At 44.4% G+C, this 26,465-nt stretch overlaps 1 protein-coding gene across 1 annotated transcript in view; it reads left to right on the top strand.

Moving 5' to 3' along the window:
• The window catches only part of KCNAB1 (potassium voltage-gated channel subfamily A regulatory beta subunit 1), a 375,850-nt gene that overhangs the window by 292,467 nt on the left and 56,918 nt on the right, over positions 1-26,465 (top strand). The window contains 4 exon segments of the mRNA XM_023733842.1: positions 12,746-12,783; positions 18,454-18,533; positions 21,340-21,384; positions 25,318-25,362. Coding sequence (XP_023589610.1) covers positions 12,746-12,783; positions 18,454-18,533; positions 21,340-21,384; positions 25,318-25,362 — 208 coding nt within the window.

Raw genomic sequence — 26,465 nt, 5'->3', positions numbered from 1 at the left:
GATGTCACCTTGAAGACTAAGGTGCGCCTGACGCAAACCATGGTGTTTTCAATTGCTTCATATGCATGTGAAAGCTAGACAATGAATAAGGAAGACCAAAGAAGAATTGATGCCTTTGAATTGTGCTGCTGGCAAAGAATATTGAATATACCATGGACTTCCAGAAGAACCAACAAATCTGTCTTGGAAGAAGTACAACCAGAATGCTCCTTAGAAGCAAAGATGGCAAGACTACATCTCATATATTTTGGACATGTTATCAGGAGGGATCAATCCCTGGAGAAGGACATCATACTCGGTAAAGTAGAGGGTCAGTGAAAAAGGGAAGACCTTCCACGAGATGGACTGACACAGTGGCTGCAACAATGGGCTCAAGCGTTTAACAATGATCATGAGGATGGCACAGGACTGGGTAGTGTTTCGTTCTGTTGAGCACAGGGTCACTATGAGCGGGAACCGACTCGACAGCACCTAACAACAGCAGCAACAAACATGTGAGACAAAGTCTCACCATCCTTGCTTCTAAGGAGTGTTCTGGCTGTACTTCTTCCAAGACAGATTTGTTTGTTCTTCTGGCAATTCATAGTATATTCAGTATTCTTTGCCAACACCATAATTCAAAGGCATCAGTTCTTCCTTAGTCTTCCTGTTCATTATCCAGCTTATATACAGAGACACCAGAGTTATTCAAAATTATTACTGTTTGGGGGAGAATAACTCACCGAACCTTCAAAAAATATATCCTTGATTCGACGTGAACTTTTCAGAGATAAAAGAAAGTGTAAAGGAGGTCACGTTGACTTTCAGACTTCTTGACAGCAGTGTTTTTCCAGAGAGTTCTTGTTCACAGTAACTTACTGTGGAAAGACAAAAGATAAATCCAAAAATAAATAAAAGCCTATATTTGAGCACACACTATGTTCCAGGCACTGTGCTAGGAGTTAACAGAAAAAAAAAATCTCTCTCTATATATATGTATATATGGACTTTCAGCCTTAATAATAAATCCCATTTTTAGGTGATATTGAAAACATTTGAATTTGTTTTTAGAAAATCAGAAATTGTCATTTAGTCCTAGTATCCCATTGTTGTTGCTGTTAGGTGCCGTCGAGTAGGTTCCGACTCATAGCAAGCCTTCGTACGACAGAACAAAACACTGCCCGGTCCTGCGCCATCATGATCGTTGTTATGCTTGAGACCATTGTTGCAGCCACTGTGTCAATCCATCTCACTGAGGGTCTTCCTCTTTTTCGGTAACCCTTTACCTTAGCAAGCATGATGTCATTTCTTTCTAATGCCATCTTATTTCACTTATGTTAACTGTTGTGTACATTTCCTGTAAGAGCTCTTCAGAAGAACAAAATGTGTAAGGTACATTAATGATGCATGCTGGGTAAAAGTGGGCTGGAAATTTTGTTGTAAGAAATCACTTTCAACATGCAAATGTCAATACAAGAAAATATGAGAAATTTTAATCAAGAATCTTAGGACAAACTACTTAGAACAAAATACTAGCAAACTATAGACACTGCCCCTTTTGTATGTTCAGGGAGTGGAAAGAGCTGTGATTTGTTCAGTCCCTTGTTTATTAATACACTTGCTTCTTAATGGGTTTGTCAATGAAAGACTAAGATTTTTTTTAAAAAAATAACTTTTGCTTCTGATTATACAAGTAATATATATTTATTTCAATAACGTAGACAAAAAATTAAAACACATACAGAAGGAAAAAATCATCTAAGGATTTTTGGCTTTGCTTTCTTTTAAGTTTTCCTAAGTAGCAAGGTGCTAAGTCGATCAGCTCAGGAGTCATACCTATGAAAGGAAATTGACGGAGATTAAGCCATGGGTTTGCATTGCTACGTATCATTAATTCTAACATCTGATGTGGAGAGTGGGCCATTGTTTCCTGGCGAGAGATTCAGTGCAGTAAACTTTTAGTCCTATGCAACACTCCAAACAACTTGTGTAGAGGAATGCCACCCCCTCACAACTCTGCTTTGTAACACAACTGCCTCTTCTAAAATGCACATCACTGCTGTTCTTCCTACTTCCAACACTGCTCCCTTGTCTTTAAACTTTACTGGTGACATTAATGGAGAAACAAAACAAAATGGTTCCAGGCAGATTTGCCCTGAAATGAATCTGAAAACAAAATGGCACCAGCAGTGTCCCTTAGTACTTAAATGCAGAAATCTTTAAATCTAAGAAAGAAAGAAAATATCAAATATTTGCAATTTCCCTGGAAGGAACATGCAAAACCTTGTGTCAATCCCAGTGATTTAACCCTCAAAACCTCAAGCCCACACACAGACATTAAAAGAAGGTCCAGGGTCCAACCTCTGTGAGGTTTTCTGTGAGGCCTGGCCAGCCTCCCCTACCCTAGCCTCGCCTAATCTAGGCCTGGCTTCCTTCTGCCACTGCCCTGCCCACTGCCTACACTCTGCCCCGGATTCTTCAACACTGACCACATCTCATTGTCCAGCTCTCAGCCCTGGCTCCACAGTTCTCCATGGTTTGAGAGCTTGAAGTCAGGAGAGGCTCTGTGCACAAGGTCATAGATGGCTGCTCATGAGGTGACAAGATAAACCCTGTCTTCAGGGGGAGTTGGGAGACTCAGGTAACAGGGAGGTAGCCAAGAGGAGTGGAGGCAAGTATATGGCTTTCTGGATCCACAGACTAGGCAGTTTGGGGGCAGAAGTATGTTTAAAGTTTATCACCAGGAAGGTTTGGTGGGGGTGGCATTCAAAGTAACAATTTGAGTAGATCGACGAAAGCGGGATGTTGTTACAAGCATTTAGTGCAGACAGTCAGCAGTACCACTGGGCAGAAGCATTTCGGGGGCGGTGGGTGGGGTGGTGCATGCGTCGTCACCAGAAAGCTGCATAGGGCTGCAGAGAGAATATGGCCTTGGAGACCTCACCACTAACCAGCTGTGGCAAGGGACTGCGCCACTCACCTTCCTCATCTGTAAACTAGGTGGAATTTTTCAGACCCTGCAGAGTTGCCAGAAGGATTAGAGCTAATACGTGCAAAGCACCTGGCACAGAAGAATATAGACAAGCACTGTGGATCCATATGGTGGGGGCTGAGAGTGTCCTTCTCATTTGGCCTTAATTTCCTCCTTTAAACCCATTGCCGTCGAATCGATTCCGACTCATAGCGACCTAATGGACAGAGTAGAGCTGCCTCATACGGTTTCCAAGGAGCAGCTGGTGGATTCACACTCCCCGACCTTTTGGCTAGCAGCCAAGCTCTTAACCACTGCGCCACCAGGGCTCCAATTTCCTACTTTACTAAGTACTTACATAGAAACTTTAAGAGTGGAAAGAGTTTTAAATAAATTTAGTTTTTAAAATACATATATGTGTGTGTGTGTGATGTGTGTGTATGTGTGTGTGGTGGGGGGGTGTGTGGTGTGTGTGGTATGTGGTGTGTGTTCTTTACTGGAACCTGGAGTAGGACCTGCACTTCACCTGCCTGAGGGCCCACTCTTACCCGCTGTGGCCTTTGCCTCTTCCTTGCCTAGCCTCACTGCTGTTCCAAGCTCTTCTGTGACGTGCAGGTGTGAAATCAGCCCCCGAGCTTCTGTGCTATCGTGGGTTCTCTCAACAACAGGTGATCAGAGTAAAAAAAGAAAAGGCTAAGTTGTTATCACATTTGTTATCTCTGGCCAGATGCTCATTAGCAACACGCTAGAAGCCAAAAATGAAAGACCAGGCTGTAGCTTGGGTCCAAAAATAGGGGCCAGGCTCTGTGGAAAACACTGACAGATGCAAGCCGGAACAGGGAAGAAGCTTTGTCTATGTCACAGATCCACCCCTCCTCGTTTCAAAAACATGGAGAGGTGGGCTGGGTGCCAGGCACAGATGCACATCCACTTCACCTCCCAAGCACATGGGATGCCCGCGCCCAACCTCAGATCTGCAGAATCAGAATCTTGGAGTGAGATCCCTAGGAGATTCTGATCCACCCAGAAGCTTAAGCATCAGTGATGCGAGATCGGAAATTAATGCCAGATCCGGCTAAGCACTCATCAAATCTCACGGAATTTTCACAACCCTGTGAACTATCATAAGGAAGGTGTGGTGGGGGAGGTATCCAGGGTAGGGAACAACATGGACAAATCCATGTTCTGATTATTATTAGCATCTCCCGACCTTGTTAGTGAGTGATGGAGTCAGGATTCCATCCCAGGGCTCTCTGATTTCCCTCTTACTGCCCTCACAGTACTGTCTCCCCAGTGGGTGGGTCCCTCCATTCCATGCCCTTCAATTGGTAGACGCGTCAGGGGCAAGAAGCCAGTTCTTCACCTCTGTCACTTGCTGGCACATTTCCTGCCCATCATCCGAGACTTCCCCTCAGCCAGATTTCTAGGAATGTTCTTACTGTTGGTTTTGTTTTGATTCCTCATCAACATGAAGAAGCATAAGGTGATTGTACAACCTGCCTACCCTATTGAAAAGAACAGGGTTATCTCCGCACCCTGCTGGGATTAAAGGTGAGAAGAGAGGTATGAAATAAGTCTGCCTGGATTTAAAAATCCCAGCTCGACCACTTACAAGTTATTTGACCTTTGGGTAAGTCACTTAACTTCTGAAAAATGGGAGTATTAACAGCTGAGTTAAAGAATGAGAAAGGCAAGTGAGGATGTAAAGAAAAATATCAGTATGGGAAGAGTCTAGAACTATGGTTCTCAACCCTAGCAGCAATTAGAAGTATCTGAGAATCTTTTTAAAATACTGATGCTAGGGTCCCGTGCCCAGAGATTCTGATTTAATTGGTCTGGTAAGGTACCAGGTCAGCAGTATTCTTTAAATCTCTTCAGACTATTCAAATGCAGCCAGGGTTGAAGACCAATTATTCAGGATATTGAGTGAAGGAAATAATGAACATTCTGCAAATGCTCTCTTGTGAGAGAACTTTCTTATAGCACTGGATTGCCCATGTTTTTAAAATATTTATTTACTGATTCAACAAACACTTATTAAGTACCTACTGTGCGCCTTGCTCCACCCCAGTGGCTAGAATGAAAAATTTAGATTAAACTTGGTCCCTGCCCTCAGGATGGTTGCAGTTTGATGGGGAAGTCATATGTAAAAATAAATTATGTAATTAAAATACAACGTGATCTTGTAGAAATGGCAAATGTTCTGTTACCTGTATACTTACCACAATAAACCCAAACCCGTTGCTGTCAAGTCGATTCCAACTCACAGTGACCCTATGGGACAGAGTAGAACTGCTCCATAGAGTTTCTAAGGAGCGCCTGGTGGATTCGAACTGCTGACCTTTTGTTTAGCAGCTGTAGCACTTAACCACTACGCCACCAGGGCTTCCAGCCAAAATAAAAAATAAAATAATACAATGTGGTCAGTGGGGTAACAACAGTTTTTACAAAGTATTTGGAGAAGAGTAGATGGGATGACTTCTCCCTTCAAAGGCCAACCCTAGAATCATGGAATTATAGAAATGAAGGAAGCTTCAACTCCCCTACCTTGTGTATAAGAAAGCTGGAAACCAAGAGGTTGGGACTTTCTTAGGGCCACAAAGCTAATGGAACAGAGACCTAAAATATTCTAACACTGTGGTGAGACATAATTGACTCAGCAGAGGAAGTGTTAAGGAACTGTGGTCTAGCAGCACTGGACTCTGAGCTGAAGTTCTGGGTCCTAAACAATAAGTAGGATTTGGACATAAGGCTATCAGGAACGGATGCATTCTTGGTGGGAGACTCCACCCATAGCTCAGAGGGAGAAAGTACAAACCAGGGTAATGACCTGGCTCCAGGATCTGGGGTGTGACCAACAGCTTAGTGCTCCTTCTCCACATCAACAGTGTTGTTGGGTTGAACCTCCATTTCTTAGTGGATGTACAATTTGGGAGGATGTTCAAACCTCCATCTCTAGGGATGTTGTTGTTGTTAGGTGCCATCAAGTTGGTTCTGACTCATAGCAGCCCTATAAAAGGGAGTAGAACTGCCCCAGAGGCTTTCCAGGGAGTGGCTGGTGGATTTGTACTGCTGACTTTTTGGTTAGCAGCACCAGGCATCCTCTCTGGGGATAATGCTAGACAATTGAGACACTGGAAATGTCATTAATTTTGTTCAGCCTTTTGCCTAAGTTCAATGAGATCTAGAGTTTGACTCTCTAAACCTAAATTCTTTAGTGTTCACTTCTATAACAGATCAGAATGTCTATGTGTGGGGAGATGCAGGTATTTGCATTTCTTCTCAATCATTTGGTCTACTTTGAGTACATTAACCTGAAGTTAACATGTGCTTAGTTTGCAAACCTTAAAATGGTCAAAATCCATAATGAAATGTGTTTAATTGGCTCATCAGTTAATGGCAGTACATTCTCCCATTGCTCTGACCTGGGTTTTCTCCTTGAAATCTTGCCTTTTCTCACACCCTACATCGTTTTCATCAGCACATTGTATTGTCTATTCTTCAAAATATATCCAAAATCAACTACTCCTCCCCGTCCTTGCTTTGACAACCTTGGACCAAGTCACTGTCATGTCTTGCCTGGATTAAGTTAACGTGGAGCACGTGTTAACTTTAGGTTAACGTACTCAAGGTTGAGCAAATGATTGAGAAGAAATGCAAATACCTGTGTCTCCACGCACGTAGACATTCTGATCTGTGTTATATAAGTGAACGCTGAAGAATTTAAGGTTAGAGAGTCAAACTCTAGATCTCACTGAACTTAGGCAATAGGCTGGTGTCCTGGCTGCTCGCTCTGCCTTAGCCTCGCCCCCTGCAGCCTCTACTCAACACTGCAGCAGAACGTTCCTTGTGGTTAAAAGCATGTCAGATCGGATCACTCCTCCAGTCAAAACCCTTCATCGGCCTCTCCTCTCACTCTGAGTGGATGCCAAGGTTCTTTCTGTGCTCACAACACCAACAGGATGTGGCCTCCATGACCTCTCTGGCCTTGCCTTCTCTACTGCAGCCACGCTGACCTCTTTGCTGTCCCCACCTCAGGCCCCTGCATTTGCTGTTCCTCCCGACCAGAGCAGTCTTCCCCCAGATAGCTGCACGGCTAGCCCCTCACTTTCTTGAGGTCTTTTCTCAAAAGTCACTTTCTTTGTGAAATTTATCTGGCCACCCTACTGCAAATGTCCACAGTCACCCCCTGCCCTTTCATATACCCAATCCTTGCTTTATAAAAATGACTCTCTTTAACGCTCATCAATAAGCACTATGTATTTTATATTTTATTCATTTATGAAATTAACATTCATAAATAAACACGATGTATTTTGCTTATTTTTCTTATTATATGTCTCTCTCCATGAAGCTGCTGCATGAGGGGAGGAATAACTACCAGTTTTGCTCACTATTGTATACCAATAATTTAAGTACAATGCATTGTATGTGGTAAACCAAAACCCAAACCCGTTGCCATCAAATTGATTCTGATTCATACTGACCCTGTAAGATAGAATAGAACTGCCCCCATAGGGTTTCCAAGGCTGTAAATCTTTATGAAAGCAGACTGCCACATCTCTCTCCCACAGAGTAGCTGGTGGGGTCAAACTGAGAATCTTTCAGTTAGTAGCCAAGCACTTAACCACTGTGCCACCAAGGCTCCTTAACAGTTCAGCCATTCTGTTTGTACTCCTTGTGTTTTAAAAGGTTAGAAATAACAAGTGTCAGTTTAGTAAAATTATCCTGTAAGTAACATCCCCCTAATTCAAGATTTTGCAGTGACATGATCATACACCATCCTGAGTCTTCAGGACATATTCTCATTAGAGGCAGAAAAATGATGAAGAGAATTGTTACAGAGGATTTTTGAGAATCATGTTAGCTAATACACCACCTGAGAACTTCTAAAAGGGTGAGCAGGAGGGAATAAAACCATGTAGGCAAACCGAGCACCCTCATCTGGAAGGCTGATGCTCAATCCCTCTTGAGCAGGAGGGAATGTTTCCGTAGGGGTGGGTGGGCCTGCCCACACTGTCTACCCCTCCTCCTTCAGGGCTTGCAGCCAGGGAGAAGGACCTTCCCTGTCCTTTCTCTACGAGGGGACATGGCGGGGTGGACACCGTGGGAGGGGGAGAAAGACTCCAACTGCCCAGAAACTAGGAGAACTGAAGATTACTAATGAGCATTACTCATTTCCCTCTGAATCAAAATAAATATTTGTTTGCTAGGAAATTATCCCGGTTATTTTGTAGATTAATGCCAGTCAAAAAGGCAGTTCAGTGCAATTCAATGCACATTTATCAATCATCCACTAAGGATCCAGTTGTATGTAAGAGCTATGGTGGTATAACGAGGAATAGAACAAAATGTTAAGCTGCAGACAGCTTAGTGTCTGGGAAAAGATACAAAGTCAATAAATAAGTAGAAAACAAATGAGAAGCAAGTGTCTAAAGGACCAAGGCGGTAGGCGACCTGAACACAGTAGGCTGAATGTAAGAATAACAAACTCCCAGAAATGGAACCAAACGTTCCTTATTTTTACTAAGCTCTGGTGTAGTCCTTTAACTCAATGTAAACATATGTGATATTCACAGTCTACTTGATAGTAAAAATTAAAAACCATTGAAAAAGAAAATCATTATTGTATGACATTTTCTTTCCTAATTCATTACTGTTTTATTTGGAATCAGAAGCCTGACATCTTTTCTTTGCCAAAACGTCAGGTGTTCAGGTTCATTTTGAAATAGAACTCTTCCTAAATGAAGGTTCTACTCAATGTGGGTAGAATCGCGGTAGATGGTTCTATTTGTAGGGTGATCTCCTCTGAGATTGTGTACATCCTGGATTCCAATGTTGTCATATTTTGTCTTCAGTACCATTTTGTACTGCAGTGCAATAACTTCAGTCCATGACCCTTCATTGACACTGTCAAAAATTAATGGGTAAAAGTATGCTAACCAATGCTAGTTTGTTTTCATAAAGTTTGACATCAGGGACCTTTTTAAGAAGCCAGATTTCAAAACCACATTTTTGAAGAATAAATTTCAGGCTGTCAGTTTATTTCTAGAAACTGACTGAAATGTAAGAAAATGGGCCAGATTATTCCTTAACAAATGAATTTCCCAAAGACCCATTTATCAGGACCGAGAGAAGCAAATGAGACATTTGTGCAAATACTTGTGCAGGGCCCTCTGGAAAAGTATTCAAAAGGTATAGATGGGTGGAAATGTCAGCAAGAAGCTCAAGACTTGGACTCGATCGTCATTGCTAAGTGGAGATAGGGCTGTTCCCTCTGATGACATGAACAGTTTAAAAAAAAGTCTTCAGCTCCACAGCATAAATACGTCAGCAAATTCATCCAGCAAACACTGACCTGTGTTTGCTCCACGACACAGAAGAATAGCCATTTCATTGTATTGATTACTGAATCCATGATGTGTCCCACCTTAGCTTTTTAGTTCTAAGCAGTTCCTGATGAATGAGGCAATAACTGACTTAGGTACAGTGTCCCCACAAAACACTGCCACCTCTATCTCTTCCTTGACAGGTCCTACATCAACCCCGCCCATCAAGAGAGCCCTGAGTGTAGTAACACTTGCCAACTTGGCGTTCGCCTCCAATGGCGTGAGACCCTTTTCTTTATACAAAGTAAGTCATCTCCCCATATTTTGCTTTCCATGGACTCCTTGCCCAAAAGTTCTTTGGTCCCTTCCGCTTTCTCACCCCATCACAAATATTGTAGCCAACATTTTGCTGTTATTTATATCTATGTTCTCATCTGCTGCCATAGAAAATGCCAGTAATTTAACTTGTCCTGAAAATTCTCAACCATATTTTTAACAAACTGAGCTGCAGTGTTTCTGGTTAGAATAACATTTGCAAATGCTTGTTTATGCTTTGGCCACATAATTTCTGCTGCATTCAGAAGAGTCTCTTTTATAAACTCATCGTCTGTAAAAAGGTTTTGATGCTTAGGCAGTTTTTTTCTCTTAATAGAGAACCGCATTTCACAGCACTCCTTATTTTATTCTCGTTCAAAAACAAGCGCTGTCCTTTCTTCAGTCCATTAAGCTTTTCAGCGCCCATCTTTTCTGTGTACCAGTCACGGCTGGTTTCCTGATGGTGCCCTAAGTCGTAATCTTTTTGTACAAACATTCTTTGTCTGGGCATTCTTCTGATCAACACCCCCCAAAAAAAATGCACTCCCATTTTTTTTTGGAAATACTCAACTCTGTCATTAGGCAGTGTACAAGTTCGTTTTTCTCTTCACGCTACAGTAATAAAATGGCAGGGAACATGCGATAGTAAATAATGGTTTGATTCTGTGTCTGGAATACAACAGGAAGATGTGGGGACTTTAACTAAGGGGGGCATATCCCTTCCAAAGAGGGCACCCCCACCAGATTCACTGGGTGTCTGCCTCGTGGGAACACTGGCCCTCTGTTGTCAAGAAAAGCTGGAAATCAGAAAATTTTAAGAAAAATCATAGCTCACTGATTGTTTAAATGTGGTAACTTCTTCAAAATTTATTAAAACACCAAGTGGGTCGACACCATTCCAGCCAAACAAAACTAGTCTGAAAGCTGAATGCACATGTGGGCCGCCTGTTTACAACTTCAGGACATGCCGAGTGGAATAGTTAAGTGATTTATACCCTAACTTTATTCTGAGATTCCCTGGGCGGTGTAAATGGTTAACATACTCGGCTGCTAATCCAAAGGTTGGAGGTTCAAGTCCATCCAGAGGGCACCTCGGAAGAAAGGCCTGGTGGTCTACTTCCCAAAAATCAGCCACTGAAAACCTTACGGAGCAAAGTTCTACTCTGACACACATGGGGTCGCCAGGAGTCAGAGTCGACTGGACAGTAACTAGTGTATCGATAACTTTGTTTTAGTCCCTGAGAACTAAGAAGAGAAAAAGTATAATCCCATCAGCATACTTCTGTGGAGTTTGAAACACAGGTGTGGTAATTAATTTGGAAACTATTCTGATGAGATGTGTGGCACAGTGGTAAGGTCGCTGTCTTAATTACTGAGTGCTGCTGTAACAGAAACACCACAAGTGTGTGGCTTTAACAGACAGATGTTTATTTTCTCACTGGTTAGGAGGCTAGAAGTCTGAATTCAGGGTGCAGGCTCTAGGGGAAGCCTTTCTCTCTCTGTCGGGTCTGGGGGAAGGTCCTTGTGTCTTTGAGCTTCTGCTCCTGAGTGATCTTCACGTGGCTTGGCATCTCTCTTCCCCATCTTAGTTTGCTCGCTTGCTTGTTTAATCTTTTTGTATCTCAAAAGAGACTGACTTAAGACACACTCTACAATTACACTGTCTCATTAACATAACAAAGAAATCCCATTCCCAAATGGGATTATAACCAGAGGTATGGGGGTTACAGAGCCCTGGTGATGCAGCGGTTAAGAGCTCGGCTGCTAACCGAAAGGTTGGCAGTTTGAATCCACCAACTGCTCCTTGGAAACCCTGTGGGGCAGTTCTTGTCTGTCCTATAGGGTCGCTATGAATCAGAATCAATTCGATGGCAGTGGGTTTTTTAATGGATGGGGGTCAGGATTTACAACACATATTCTGAGGGGACACAATTCAGTCCATAACAACACCCTCCTTGAAGCCACGTGTTTTTGGAGAATCCTGAATATTTCACTTACTAGGGTAGGTGATGTTAGATTCCTCATCCAAAAACAGGGATAACAAAATTGCCTTGTAAGTTTGTTAAAATGATTAGAGATGAAAGTTTGCAAATTTCTTAGCACAGTGTCTGGCATTTTAAATGTGTTTCATAAATGGAAGTTATGACTCTTACTATTAAACGGAAAACGTAAGTTTTGTTCCAACAACTTTTCTTTGTGTTCTCCAGAAATATCAACAGTGCCAGGCCCTGGGTGCCCCATTACCGCCTACTCACCTCCTGCTCCTCTCGTCACTGGCCCACTGCCCCACCCTCCACAACATCACATTGCCTGCCTCAGGCACGCTCTTACCTATACCTGTGGTGCCCGTCTGTCCCTTCCTTTAGCTCCTTTAACCCTTTGTTGACCCAATTATTTTCTGCTTTGAATTTTTTGTTGATACCATGTGTTTTCAGTAATGGAAGCGTGCTGACTCATTGAGTGTGTCTGAAATCTTGGTAGGTGCTATGGATTTTTTTTTTCTTGTCCGCCCCCCTCCAAGCATACCCTAAGTGTTTAGTGGTACATACGAAGCACCACTGCTTACACCCCAGAGTCCACACCAGAGCCTACTGGTACATAAAACCAAACCAAACCCGTTGCCATCGAGTTGATTCTGACTCATAGAGACCCTATAGGACAGGGTAGAACTGCCCCCTAGGGTTTCCAAGCCTGTAAACCTTTACAGACACAGACCGCCACAGCTTTCTCCTGAGGAGCGGCTAGTGGGTTTGAACCACCAACCTTTTGGTTAGCAGCCAAGCGCTTAAGCACTGTGTCATGAGGACTCCGTGTTGGCCTGGTAGCACTGCCTTCCTGCCTTCTTGCACACCAGCCTTCATGTTTCTATATCAGAAGAGAAAGCAGTTCTAGGGCAGGGCTGTCATTAACATATACGGTGCTTTGGAATGAAGAGAAGGCACCTTCATCCAGAGGGACGCTGACCCCTGCTGGAGTACTTCATGAGCGGAGGATGGGCTGGACTTCAGCCCCCATGGGGCCCCTGTGCAGGCCCCTTTGTGCAGTGAACGAGCTGTGCAACCTGTTGAATCGGCTCTGATGTCAGTTTCCTCTCAGTCTGCACATTCTTAGAAAATGGTTATCCATAACGTGCAAATTTATTCTTTTCTAGGAACATGGGTGACATTCGGAGGTCAGATTTCAGATGAGGTGAGTGACTTTTGGCCTCCATTGGGCTGATCAGAGAAAGCGCACAGAGAGCTGCCCGACAGCAGTCTTCTTTCTGGGACGCCGGCGTTTTACAGGATGATGTCTTCAGCGCGGCTAATGGTTACGGTTGACGCGAAGAGCATTGTCAATTTTATCTCGCAACCTGTGTTTTTCCCATTGAGACTATTAGTAGCCCTGGGACCTGTTTATCTATGAGATGTCAGGTTCAACAGTTAGAGAACAAACCAGTTTGGAATTAATATTTAGTCACTTTATGAAAGGATTTCATTGTCGTTGTTTTGGTTTGTTTAAGTTTTTCAGCTCCACCGAGGGTGAGCTACTTGTCCCGGTTTGCATGGCATTTTCCTGGTTTTAGCACTAAAAGCCCACATCATGGGAACCCTCTCCTCTCACCCCTGGATGAAACGGGACAGCTGGTCACCCTGGCTTGGGCAAGTTAATCCAACCTCTCTGAGCCCCCTTCCTCTTTGGCATAGTGCCAACGTTGAGAATCTGTGGAACAGATTCATCCTATCACGCGTGTCAGCCGTTCAGATAGCTCTCTCTGTCTTGTAAGTAGCAGCCTCTCAGTAAATGGCAGCTATAATCATTATATTGGCATGAAACTTCTTTAAATCATGCCTTATACATTCAAAACAGTGCTTACCAAAGGGATATTTTTATCACTGCTTTTTTTTTTTCAAGTTTTTTTATTGTGCTTTAGGTGAAAGTTTACAACTCAAGTTAATTTCTCATTTAAAAATTTATATACATATTGTTTTGTGACGTTAGTTGCAATCCCCACAATGTGACAGGACACTCCCCCTTTCCACCCCTGGTTCCCTGTGTGCATTCAACCAGTTCCTGTCCCTTCCTGCCTTCTCATCCTGCTTTCGGACAGGAGGTGCCCATTTGGTCCCGTATATCTGATTGAACTAAGAAGCACACTCCTCATGTATTTTGGACTATTTTTTGTGTTATAGTCCCGTCTAATCTTTGTCTGAAGAGTGGGCTTCGGGAATGGTTTCAGTTCTGGGTTAACAGTGCATCCAGGGACCATAGTTTCAGGGGTTCCTTCAGTCTCTGTCAGACCATTAAGTCAGCTCTTTTTATGTGAATTTGAGTTTTATTCTACATTTTTCTCCTGCTCTGTCCAGGACTGTCTGTTGTGCTCCCCGTCAGGGCAGTCGTCGGTGGTGGCCGGGCACCATCTAGTTCTTCTGGTCTCAGGCTGGTGGAGTCTCTGGTTCAGGTGGTCCTTTAGTCCTTTGGACTAATATTTTCCTTGTGTCTTTCGTTTTCTTCATTTATCATTGTTTTTAAGGAGTACTTGCATGGCATGAGTGAGATATGCAGGCAGTAAGTGTCAATAACTGCCCCGTGCAGCGTTCTCAAGTCACTCCAGTCATTTCCTGCCTACCTGCAATACCACAGAGGACAGCGTGTGGAGGAGTCAGGAATAGCGTGCGGAGGACTCAGGGATAGTGTATGTAGTGGGCACACTCAGCGGGAGCCAGTCCCACTCAGCCCTTTACTAAGTAGATTTACTAACATTTACATTTACCATCAGTGGCCACATCAGTGAAGTTCAGGCAGTAGCAGCTGCTCAGCAGGATCACAGTTAAGATTAATGAGATGATGCCTCTAAGGTGCTCAGCCTGGTGCCTGGCACAGAACAGCTCTTCTAGAGGAAGACCTGGGGAGAAGCTCTGGGGAATGAACGCTCTTCTCCACACTCCCAAAGTCACCAGTTTGATTTAACAGACATGGAATCTGCATATTCTCACCTGTCTAAATGCTTCTGACCAGCATTGGACATAGGTCACCATAGAGGCCTTGTTGCACGGTGGGTTCCCTAGGAAGCAGACCTTGAGACGTAGAGTAGCATATAGGAAGTTTATTAGGGAGTGCTATTATCAACACATATGCAGGCAGGAAAGGAAGTGGCATTGGGCAGAGAGAGAAGTTGAGTTGAGATGCTGTCTCAGGGCCGCAGCCAACTCCCTGAGGAGCTCTGTCACTGAGCTGGCACTGCAGAGTTGTCCCAAGTCGGGGCAAGAGGACTAGGCATCATGTCCCCTGCACTGATAAGTCTTTGGATAGAGTTTGCCTGAGGAGGCTAGGTGACTCTCTTCAACCAAGGGCACTCTCCGGAGAGAGCTGACAGCTGAAGGCTATCTGATGGCAGCACTCCCAGGGGCGAGGGGAATAAGTGCTTCCGTTCTGAAGGAGCGCCCGGGTGGAGCAGCGCCCTGATGGAGCAACACCTGGGTGGAGGACCACAGAGTCCACCACAGGGCCCCTGGTTGCATCAGGTAAGGGTGTGTGGAGGAGACACAGAGGCAGATCCACCGATGGCAATGCTCACGGCCTTTCAGTCAGGTGCAAAATAGGTGACAAATAGGGAGAGACAGCTAAGGGTAAGACTTCACTGTGTCCAGCATGTGTATAACCTATTACTGTCTGGTGTAGTGCTCACAGAGGGAAAAAGACAAAAATACCCTCCCTTTTGGAGCAGAGGGACTGACTGTGAACTTACTATTTTTCCCCTAGTCTTGTGCTCACCCCTTAACGGTGTCTGATTTCTGTAGCAATGATCCCATCTTCCCAGGTCTGAGCATGGCAGGCTAAGCCTTGAAACAAATCATCTCAAAACTAAAAACTGCACGATGAAGCTGCAGGGGAGCTCACCCCAGAGGCCGGCCAGACAAATGGTCATTGTCCTTCCAGAGAGCAGCTTCGGCTTCCCCAGCTCCCTGCAGAGGGAATACCACCAAGGACGAGAAAGAGGCCCAGATCACAGTTGCACAACGGGTTGAATTGTTTGAGCTCGACTATTCCCATGTGCAAAAATTCTGGCCAGTAGCAATGAGTTCCCCTCCCTTGCTTTCTCTCTGGCTCAAGATGAGCTCAATACAATGCAGGTGCAAAAATGGGATGCCTAGGATGACCATGCCATATGTGATGAGTGATGAAATCCGCATCTCTGCCTCGGGAGGTGGTGATCTCCCTGTTACTGGGAGAGTCTAAGCATGTATTGAATGACCACTTGGCAGGGGTATTACCAACAGGATTCAAACACCAAACTAGACAACTCTGTGAGATACCTCCCAAAGATGATTCTGGCTTCATCATAAAACCAAAAGAGGTGTTACTCACACAAATAATGATTTTTTTAAAAATAAAGATAAGATTATATTACCATCTCATAGCACTTAATTTTCAGTGTTTTATTTACATTTTCTCTTCTTTAAGGTAGTTAGGGTGACTTCAATTGCAAGTAACAACAGACTGAAATTAGCTTAACCAGGAACAAAAAAAATTACTTTGTCTAACTGGAAGTGTAGACGTAGAGCAAGCTTCGGGGTCAACTCAATCCGTGGTCTCCACTCCGTTTCCCAGCTCTTCTCTTGTCCCCGTTGCCTCTGTGCATCAGCTTCATCTTCTGGAAGTAAGATAGCTGCAGGGATTCTTGGCCTCTGTTAGAACAATAACTCCAGGAAAAGAGAGTGTAGCTTTTAAAAACTTTATAAGAACAAGGAAAAATGTTCCCAGAAGTCCCCAGCAAATCTCTCCACGTTTCTCATTGGCCCGAATATGTCACATGACCTTTCCTGACCCCATCAGGCCCCTCACTGGAAGGAGGTAAGGCCAGCTTCCTCTACCCCTAGGCCTTTGGGCTGCACCTGGGAGGAGAAGACACCTACATAGGATCATTCCCATCTTGCAGATGAGGAAACTGAACTTCAAAGAAGTCAAATGATTTGCCCAGTTTTATTTATCTAGTAAATGGTAGACTTAAGGCCAGAAGCCAGGTCTTCCAACTTAGTTCAGTGTTTTTGTTTTGTTTTTTTCATTATTCCACATGTCTTTTAGGTCTCTGAATACAATGGTTAGGAAACATCTTAGCAATTATTTAGTCCAACTCTCCATCCAGGATTTTCTGTTTTAAAATCTTTCTCTAGATAAGATGTAATTATGCACCTTCTCAGTAATGATCCGCTAGTGTGTCAGGTGACATAATACGAGAACATTAAGCACAATGATTTTCAAAACGTTGGATACTCATAATGGGAAGAACCATACTTCATGTTTAATCTCTGCTTAGGATCAATCTCACGGTGGTAACAAATTAAAAGCAGTAATAGCATTTTTGCTTCTATTATTCTAAAGGATTTATATGGATCCCATTTTTCTAACCTAACGATTTTGCTGGTAGGCCAATTTTTAAAGCAACAGAAAAAAAAATTTTATCTTGGGAATGCTGATTAAGCAACTTTAGCCCACAATCACAAGCATCATGGAAAAATGCATTGTCATTATTTGTGAGATGTGTAATTTTCCCATTGACTAAGACGTCTATCAGCACAATGAAAACATGGCACCTCTCCACTGTTGTTTATCACGCTCTTTCTGTAACTATCCCTCAAGCTGTTGTTTATAGCTGCCCCTCTACTCCCCTGTCACACACCTTCACGGCACAAAGGAAAGGAAGGGGCTAGGGTCTGCAGGCTGAACGGAGAGGAGCTAGATCCCTGGCGAGTCAGCACGCTCACTCTGTCCTCTCTGGGTCAGTTCAGCTTGACGCTCTGTCATGGTGCCTGGGATTTTGCTGAACTGTTTGTCAGGAGTTTTACAACCATCACAACTCTGTCTAACCTTTGGTTCATCAGCACAGTCAGCTAAGCCAAAGGAAAAGAGCCAGAAACCTTCAAATCAGGAGTCACTCAACTGCCAAAACCTATTGGCCTGGAGAAAACAGAAGAGCAATGGAGTCTCTGGTGATACAAATGACCTGTTTGTCAGAGAGATTACAATGCCACAGAGAATGTCATCAAGCCAGGTCTTCTGAGCAGAGTGACAAACATAAGTGTGTCCACCTCAACTGTGCTCCTGATATCTTTTTAACCCCAGCTTTGAAGGCAATCACTTAGGACCAGGTCTATATCTGAAGGAAAGGATATTTTTGCCTTGTATATACTGACTGAATCTGTTTTATTTTTCATTCTTCACTACAACTGAGAAAATCAAGGAGTGGTTAGTGAGATTTCAGTGTTCTTAAAAACCTACTGGCGGTGAGACCAGAAGAACTAGATGGTGTCCGACTACCACTACCAGCTGTTCCGATCAGGGCCACAATAGATGGACCCTGATAGATTGGGAGAAAAATGCGCAACAGAGCTCAAATTCTTAAAAATTCCAGACTTACTGGACCAGTTGAGACTATTGCCCTGAGATACTCTTTAAACCTCGAACCAAACTATCCTTTGAAGTCACCTTTTAGTGAAATAACAGATTGGCATACAAAATATATTACCCTTGAGTACATTGCTTCGTTAAAAACCATCTATATGAGACCAAAAGGTCAACAATTACTCAAAAGCAAAGATGAGAATATAAGGGGGCAGGGAAACTAGAGTACTCTAAATGGAGCAGCCAGAATGCAATTAAAGAGAATTTTGACATGTTGTGAAAAATGTAACTAATGTCACTGAACAATTTGTGTAGAAATTGTCAAATGGGAACCTAATTTGCTGTGTAAACTTTCACCGAAAAAGCAATAAAACATTATTTAAAAAAAAAAAAAAAAAACAATGGAGGACTCACAGTTGCTTCCCAGGTTTGGGAAAACACCTGACCTTTCTGACTGACCCGTGCGTGCTCTTTCAGGTTGCTGAGCGGCTGATGACAATCGCCTATGAAAGTGGAGTCAATCTCTTTGACACTGCCGAGGTCTATGCAGCTGGAAAGTAAGTTGGTACCTGTTTGTGCCCCTCAGTGGCATTTGTGGAACCGAGGAAGTGTTCTTAGACCATTTCCGACGTGCTGATGAGAGGGCCTGCCCTTCCCCACTCAGGTGGGTGGCTCTCGGCTTGTCCCCCTTCCCTCTACCACCGTCACAGGAGTTGGGGGAAACTGACCGTCTCTCACCCTCTCTTCCTGCCTCTGGTCCCTGTATGAAGACTGGATTGGAGGGAGGTAGAGCCAGAAGCAATTGTCATGGTCTACATGAGAGGCAGATGTGGTTGGGGCCAGAGTGGTGGCTGTAGAGATTGGAATGTTAGTTGAATATACGAGTGAGCAAATGAGCAGATTCCAGCACGGTCATTCAAAGGCTAGTTGCAGTATTTCAGAACCCCATCTCAGAGTTCCTCAAGCCCTGAGTGAAACTGGGACATCCTCTCTGCAGGGAAGCAAGGACTCCATTCCCTGTCTGCAGGCATGTCCCTACACCTAGAGATACAGGTAGATCAGAGACTAAAGAAGCCATCTCCAAAGATGCGCCAAAATCCACCACCTTTTATAAAAGGGTGTTTCCGACCGTGTTCTGAGGAGACAGAGGGCTGCAGAAGGCTTTGCTTCTTTTGCTTGAGGTGGCACATGTAGATGCAACCTTCCTGTGGGCACAGGAGCAGGTTTGGGGCTCAAGGACAGGCCTCGTTAAAGCAGAGCACACGCGTGAGGTGCCCTCAGAGCCAGACCACAAGGTCCACCCTGCCCCCACGTCCTGGAGCAATGAGCACATTTCAGAAGAGAACTGGGGGCTCCCTGGCCTCCTACCATGAATGTGCATGGATGGACGGCTCCCAGATTCTAAGGAAACTTAACAGCTAGATAGCTGTTCTATCTGGTCTGCAATTTCCGAACAGGACTGTGAAGCATAATCACCTGCAGGCCTAACTCACCTCCTTCCAGGTGAGACTTGCCATCAAACTGTTAGGTTTGCTGAGTCAGGTTCATCATCGCCCCATCCTAGGTGTCCTCGTTTTCAAGGGCAGGCCTATTTTTAAGAACTATCAAGGAGGTTCAGGGTCCACATCCCTGATTTTTTCTGTTGAGTCCAAGGGGAGCAAATACAGTTTCTAAGGCCTTGCTGCTTTCCGCACTCTACCCTTTCTTAGTGTTTTCTTCTTTTGTTGAGCCCTGCTTAGCACCAGAGGAGAAGAAGGTAAAAAAGGGGAGCGTGATGAACAAGTCTGTCATTTAGAGTCCTGTCTGTGTTCCTGTTGGGAAGGATTATGAGTTCTGATTAATTATTGATTGATCGCCAGTGCATAGCTGAGACTGGTTTCCACTGTGAAATGCGAGGTTGCAGAAGGCAACAGTCGGAGAGACATCAGGGAAGAAAACAGCAACAACTTGTGTAACATTCAGTGCATGTCTTTGGGGGCATGCTCCGTAGCTAACCCACGTCATGGTTTATTGCCGGGCTGCACACGCTAACAGAGGGTAGAATTCTCACCTTCCATTTGGAAGAGCTGGCTCAGCTTCCAGCCAGTGCACCTCAAGCGCAGCCCCCACCCATCTGACAGTGGGGCCTCCATGTTGCTATGATGCTGAACAGGTGGCAGTGGAGCTTCCAGGCTAAGACGGACCAAAACTCTGCGGATCACTAAGGTCGGATCACAGCAGTCCAATCCTGTTGAGCAGGGGGTTTCCATGAGTCAGGGGCTGACCTGACAACAGCTAACAACAACACACTCTAACAAAGGTAGAACTTGCATTTAAGGTGAATAGCGATGAAGGACGGCTCTTGTCTGTAAGACCCTGATGGACAAAATTTCTAACTCAGTTGACCTCCTCTGAGAGCCCAGATGCTTCTCACAAAGTTGGGAATTGTCCTGGTCTACGTGAGAGGCAGATGTGGCGGGGGCCAGAGTGACAGCTGTGGAGATGGATAAATGTTAGTTGAATATACGAGTGAGCAAATGAGCAGATTCCAGTGTGGTCATTCAAAGGCTAGTCGTATTATTTCATAACCACATCTGAGAGTTCCTTAAGCCCTGAGAGGAATTGGAACATCCTGTCTACATCTCTTACCCAGAGAGATGGAGAAGAAAGTTCTAGTCCCCTCAAGCTTGGGTCTGTCTCACCCAAGATGAGGTAGGTGGAAGAGGGAGAAGACAGCAGGGATGACTCCAGTACAGCTCTCCACGACCCAGTCTCATGGGCAGGAAGGATACTTCTCTGTCTCTTTTTATCTTGCTCCTACAACAAAGTTTCTGAGACAAAGTTTGTCACAGGAACCCAGGATTATCTCTAGATGTGGGCCACTGCATCTGCAGCCCTGGCCGTTGGGAATTTAAACCCATGAGAAGAGTCTTCTTTTATTCTGCAAGAGCCCCAGAGAGTCACGAATTTCTGTCTAAACAGTGTGTGGTCTCCTTGCCCTGCCTGGTCTCAACTGGAGACCACAGCAATTAGAAGGAAAATCTGGACTCCCATTGGATACCACCAAGCAGGACATTTATATATGGGCGCAGGTGGTTCAAAAACACTGAGCTGCCAAATGATTCCACTGTTTCTTAGTATCAGGACTGCAGGCGGTCTCCTGCCAGCATGTCAGAATTGGGCAGGTGCTTCTGGAATGCTCCAGAGTAGGATTCCGTAGGCAGAAGCAGAAACAGCGGAAGCCGTGCTACCAGCCGAGAGTGGCTTCTATTTTCAGGATACGTAGGCACTGAGGGTTCAAACAAGGAGTGGCTCGGTGTATTGGGTTGACCCTTGCTTTCCCAGGACACTGCATCCTAAGGCATTCTCTGTTTCCTTCTCCAGGGCTGAGGTGATACTGGGGAGCATCATCAAGAAGAAAGGCTGGAGGTACCTGCATCCACCTTAACAACCTGTGTGCCTAGAAAGTGTTACAGCTTTCCACCAGAGCAGGGGAAATAAAATCATATGACACCTGACCAAAAGGCTGTCAAAAAAAAAAAAAAAAAAGTCAACTCTTGGTAAAGAAACAATTGCAATGGTTTGAAATACATGTCAGCGAGTTCATTACTTGTGCTTCAAAAGTTATTGACTCGTCATTGCTGACAATGAATACCGTGGGGTTGGGCCAGGAAGCCGGGAATGTTGGTGAGATATCTGTGCAGAAAGTGAAGGGACGTTTTCAGGGCTTCACTTGGTGAAGGAAGTAAGCTGACAGGAAGCTGATTACACACCCACAGTTGTGTTCACTGCTCATTTTATTAACAACTTTGGATGCAAAGAAATGATGAAACGAGGAGACCTGGGGATACACACTGCGATACTTTCTTACCTGAATACAACTGAATTAGCCAGTGTTTCCGTGCGCTCAGGGAGGGCCCTAGTACCTGGGCACCTGCTACCCGAGATGGCTGTGCTTACAGGTCCCCTCCCATCACCTTCTCTAGCCAAAGGCAGTGGTAGTGGGAAATACTGTAGTGCTTGGCGGTGGGGGGCAGGCCACACCCCTCCACTGCACTGTACGTGTCAGCCATGACAACCACTTCTTCCACCATAAGGAACGAATTAAGCAAAGCTTAGCAAAGGCCATTGGACAAGCTTGGGGACCTCCACTGCTCTGGCACATCTTCTGCTGGCCAAATAAATAGAGCTATAGCGTTAGTGCGGATGACCCTCAGAGCACTCTGTGCCCGTGCATATAGTCTTCGCGTGTGTTTTGTTAAATTCACTCCAGGAAGCATGGGCATTTTCAAAGAGTACAACTCCAGATGGATTTTACAATGCTTTTACATGCTTCGCTTAAGCTCCCTTTGAGAGGAGAAACTAGAAGGGCCGAACAGAGCTCCATGTATTATGGTGGCTGCTGACTCTCACTCTGAGAGGAACATTTGGTAGGAATACAAGGCCTTGCAGAAATGGAAAACTAGACATTTATAGAGATATGTACAAATAAGGGTTGGTGGCCCACTTCCTCCCTCTCCCTTCCCCACTACCTCCACCCCAGGAGACTGTAAGGGTGTGAAAAAAAATCTATATTCAACCTTAAATATGGAAAAACATTCATGTCCCCACCTGGTCCTCCACCTTGCTGAGTTACCTTCCCACCAGCAGGTTGGTCCATCTGTCACTACCGAAATCATGACCTCAAGGTAAGTCCACGAATAGCACAGGGACGTCTACACCAAGGTGCAGGCTGTCACAGTACACCTGACGCACTCGGTCTCCTCCTCTTGACATTCCGAGGACATGTGATTATCACTCTCCACAGTCACAGAGCCTATTACATCCCTTTGTATAAAAACACATTAACATGCATCTTTTACAAACCACCTTTCAGTCTTACAAGTAAGAACTCAAGCTTTCACCCCACTACCGCTTATTCATATCAGCTGACATCTGCCCCAGTGAGACTGGTGGAAGGATAGACCTGTCATCCCAGCACTGAGTCACAGAAAATGGCTCCCTAGTCAACAGCATTTTAGTCCCGGTTCTACCACTCGCCAGTTGTGTTGCCCAGGGCAAACAAACTACTTCATTTCTCTGGTTTCAGTCTCCCCACCTGTAAAATGGGCAACCTGGAGCCCTGGTGGCGCCATGGTTGAGAGCTACGGCTGCTAACCAAAAGGTCAGCAGTTCTCATCCACCAGCTGCTCCTTGGAAACCCTGTTGGGGCGGTTATACCCTGTGGGGCAGTTCTACTCTGTCCTATAGGGTTGCTGTGAGTCGGAATCAACTTGACAGCAACAGGTGAAATGGACATCGCTGTTCATGAGGTTTTGTGTTGATAAAGTGAGGTAAGGGGTGCAAAAGCCTTTGAAGCTTGTGACATATCATTGCAAAACGTTCATGTTATCCTCTACTCCCTCCGAAGAGTTACTTGAGAGCCTCCGTGTGGATCGGTGGTAGCTCGCCAGGTTTCTGTCTCCCCCTGCTATTTGAATATAAATGTTAGTGTGCACACCCATATATGCAACATTTTACAGAAAGCCTAACTTCGAAAAACTAAGTAAGTCCATGGTGTTTGGGTGGAATATGCAACATTGGCAAGCCCAACTGCTCTGAATAATCGAAAGGGCTGCATTCGGTTTTTATAATATTCCATCCAGCCTTTTGTGGAAGCTCTGAAAATGTTTGCTAAAGGAGACCTGGCTTCCCTGTGGTAGACTGCTGTTATAATAGGTACCATGAGGTTGATAGATGGACCTGGGAAGTACGTCAGCCCCATTGGGGTGTGTAATCTCCAGCTGCATGTATCAGTAGGCCTTCCATTACAGTGATTCAAATTGCTTTTCGGAGAATTAATTCCAGTGGGATGGGAATTTTCTGCAAATTTTTCTTGTTGCGGCAGGTCATCAGAATTGCGACGGTGGTCATTCCCCGTTGGTTATCATTAATCATGCTAGACTTTTATACCTTAAGACCCCCAGGCATTTACCCTACAGCTGATGGAATTAGAAATGCCTTATACTCCTGAAGTTTGTCTTAACCTCTGAATAGCAAATGATTTTTTTCTACATCAGTTCAATTGAATTACGTATCTAGAGAAACTAAATTGCATTGAGCTTTACCTCTCAATTTTAAATTATATGCTTGTAGTTCTCAAGACATATTTCATATTCCACAATCATAATGCTACGTTGCCTTTCCCGCCTTTAGGTATGGATTTGAGAAGGTTGTAAGTGTGCTGATAAGATTTCCACATCTCAATCCCCTGGGAGTCAACTGGTAGAAACTTGAGTTAAGAATCTTAGGGTTGTTATCCTAAAAGGACATTTCCACTTAAGAAGACACTCAAAGAAATTTTATTCCTATTTATTCTCAATCTTGTTGAGTATTATAACTTAAACTTCGTCATCAATATTACCATGTAATCAGTTCCTGCTTGTGAATACCTTGGTTGGAAGAAGTAATAACTCAGAGCTACTGGGGTCCTTAGGACTGTGGGTAGTACAAATGATTTGTGCTCAGCTACTAACCTAAAGGTTGGCAGTTCAAACCCACCAACTGGCACTATGGAAGAAAGGCCTAGTGATCTGCTTCTGTAAAGATTACAGCCAAGAAAACCCTATGGAGCAGTTCTGCTCTGTAACACATGGGGTCACCATGAGTTGGAATTGACTTCTTCACAGCAATGAGTTTGGTTTTTTTTACTAGAGTTCAAGGTCCTTGATGGAGAGAGACTTACTCCCGGGAAAAATCTCACATTCAGCACAAACATCACTACACCAGATACTAAACAAGTGTTTCCTGTTGCGCTCAACTTGATTCGGACTCATAGCGACCCTTTAGGACAGAGTAGAACTGCCCCAGAGGGTTTCCAGGGAGCAGCTGGTGGATTCAAACTGCCAACCTTTTGGTTAACAGCTGAGCTCTTAACCCCTGTGCCACCAGGGCTCCAAATAAGTGTTACTGGTGGCTATTTATTTGGGCTACTAAAGTAATCCATCCTTTAAGCCCTTTCCCTTGTCATTCTCGTTGACTGTTCCTGACCCTCTGTACTCACCGACCACCCACCTTCACCTTGTACCACTCATTCACCCACCCGCTGACACAGACCTCGCCTCCTCTAGCCTCTCCAGCACAGATCACGTCCCTTCAACCCCTTCCTCGAGGACCTGACGCCTATTCCCCCTTCACCAGATTCCCTGTGTCTTTACATTTCAGTGACATACATTAACAAATTTATCTCTTCATCTGTTTTTTTTTAAAATGTGAGGCACAATAATGAATTATTTCTGTTGCTATAACACTAATGTAACTCAGTGGGATAGCCTGTGATTTATTTAATATTTCTCTCTGTGTGTTTGTCTGTTTAACCTACAGGAGGTCCAGCCTGGTCATCACAACCAAACTCTACTGGGGTGGAAAGTAAGTTATGTACCTTAAATTTTCCCTACTTACCAGGAAACAACTCGTCCTTCATGCTTTTATCTCTTAGGTAACCGTCTGACATCTAAGTTACTAAATTAATTGTCTTGGAGAGAACGTTTTTGTTTTTGTTTTGTTTTTTCTCATGCTAAGGAATAGCAACTGGGCTAGGTTTCAATTTTAGCAAGTTGTCTCCCAAAGAAATTTAGTGCAAAGCATGTGGTCACTGGTTACTAAGAGATTCGTGGAGATTTTCTAGTCCCAACCTCACAAGTAGTATAATTTCCAAAAACGAGTTCAGATTTCAGGAAAAGAAAATAAGCAGTAGCTACCACAGAAGAAAAGCTACTCAAATCTGTCACAACTCAGAGATTTCTGTGGAATGCAAAGATAAAAATATCTTGTCTAGCCCCTCGTGTAGGTCTCTGATCTTTTTGGCAGAGGGCTCTGAAAGTATTGATCAAAAGGACCATCTCGTTGGAGAAGAACAGGAAGCTACCTGCTTGGCTTGCTGTTGGACCAAATGAAAGAGAAGTCCTTTCTCTGTGGTGGGGATGCAGAACGAATTTCCCGGGATGAACTGGCTTCTGATGGGCCTGCTAGAGTTTGAATTGGTAGTTACGTTATTCAGCAGGACTTAGAAGTCTGGCCTTTTTAACAGCCATGTAAGAGAACAGCAAGCTATTTGCCATATACCAGAGTGGCGGCTGGCAATGCCCTTTTCGTGGCGATATCAAAGAATGTTGGAGGCTTAGCAAGAACCTTATTTACCTCCCTATAATTGATGGAGAAGAGTTAAGAAGATATAGGAGGCAGGGGCAGATTCTTCTTTAGGAACCTTCTAATCAAAATATATGTGTGTATACACGCACGCACACACACACACACACACACACACACAGACACACACACGGGAGCCCTTGTGGCACAGTAGTTAAGCACTCGGCAGCTAACTGAAAGGTTAGTGGTTCAAACCCACCAGCTGCTCCATGGGAGAAAGATGTGGCAGTCTGCTTCCATAAAGATTACAGACTTTGAAACCCCATGGGGCAGTTCTGCTCTGTCCTATAGGGTCGCTATGAGTCGGAATCGACTCAACAGCA

This window comes from Trichechus manatus, unplaced genomic scaffold (genome assembly GCF_000243295.1).
Source record: "Trichechus manatus latirostris isolate Lorelei unplaced genomic scaffold, TriManLat1.0 scaffold00062, whole genome shotgun sequence".
In the NCBI taxonomy this organism is placed as follows: domain Eukaryota; kingdom Metazoa; phylum Chordata; class Mammalia; order Sirenia; family Trichechidae; genus Trichechus; species Trichechus manatus.
Note: the sequence above shows the minus strand (reverse complement) of the source record. Positions and strands in the feature narration are given on the sequence as shown.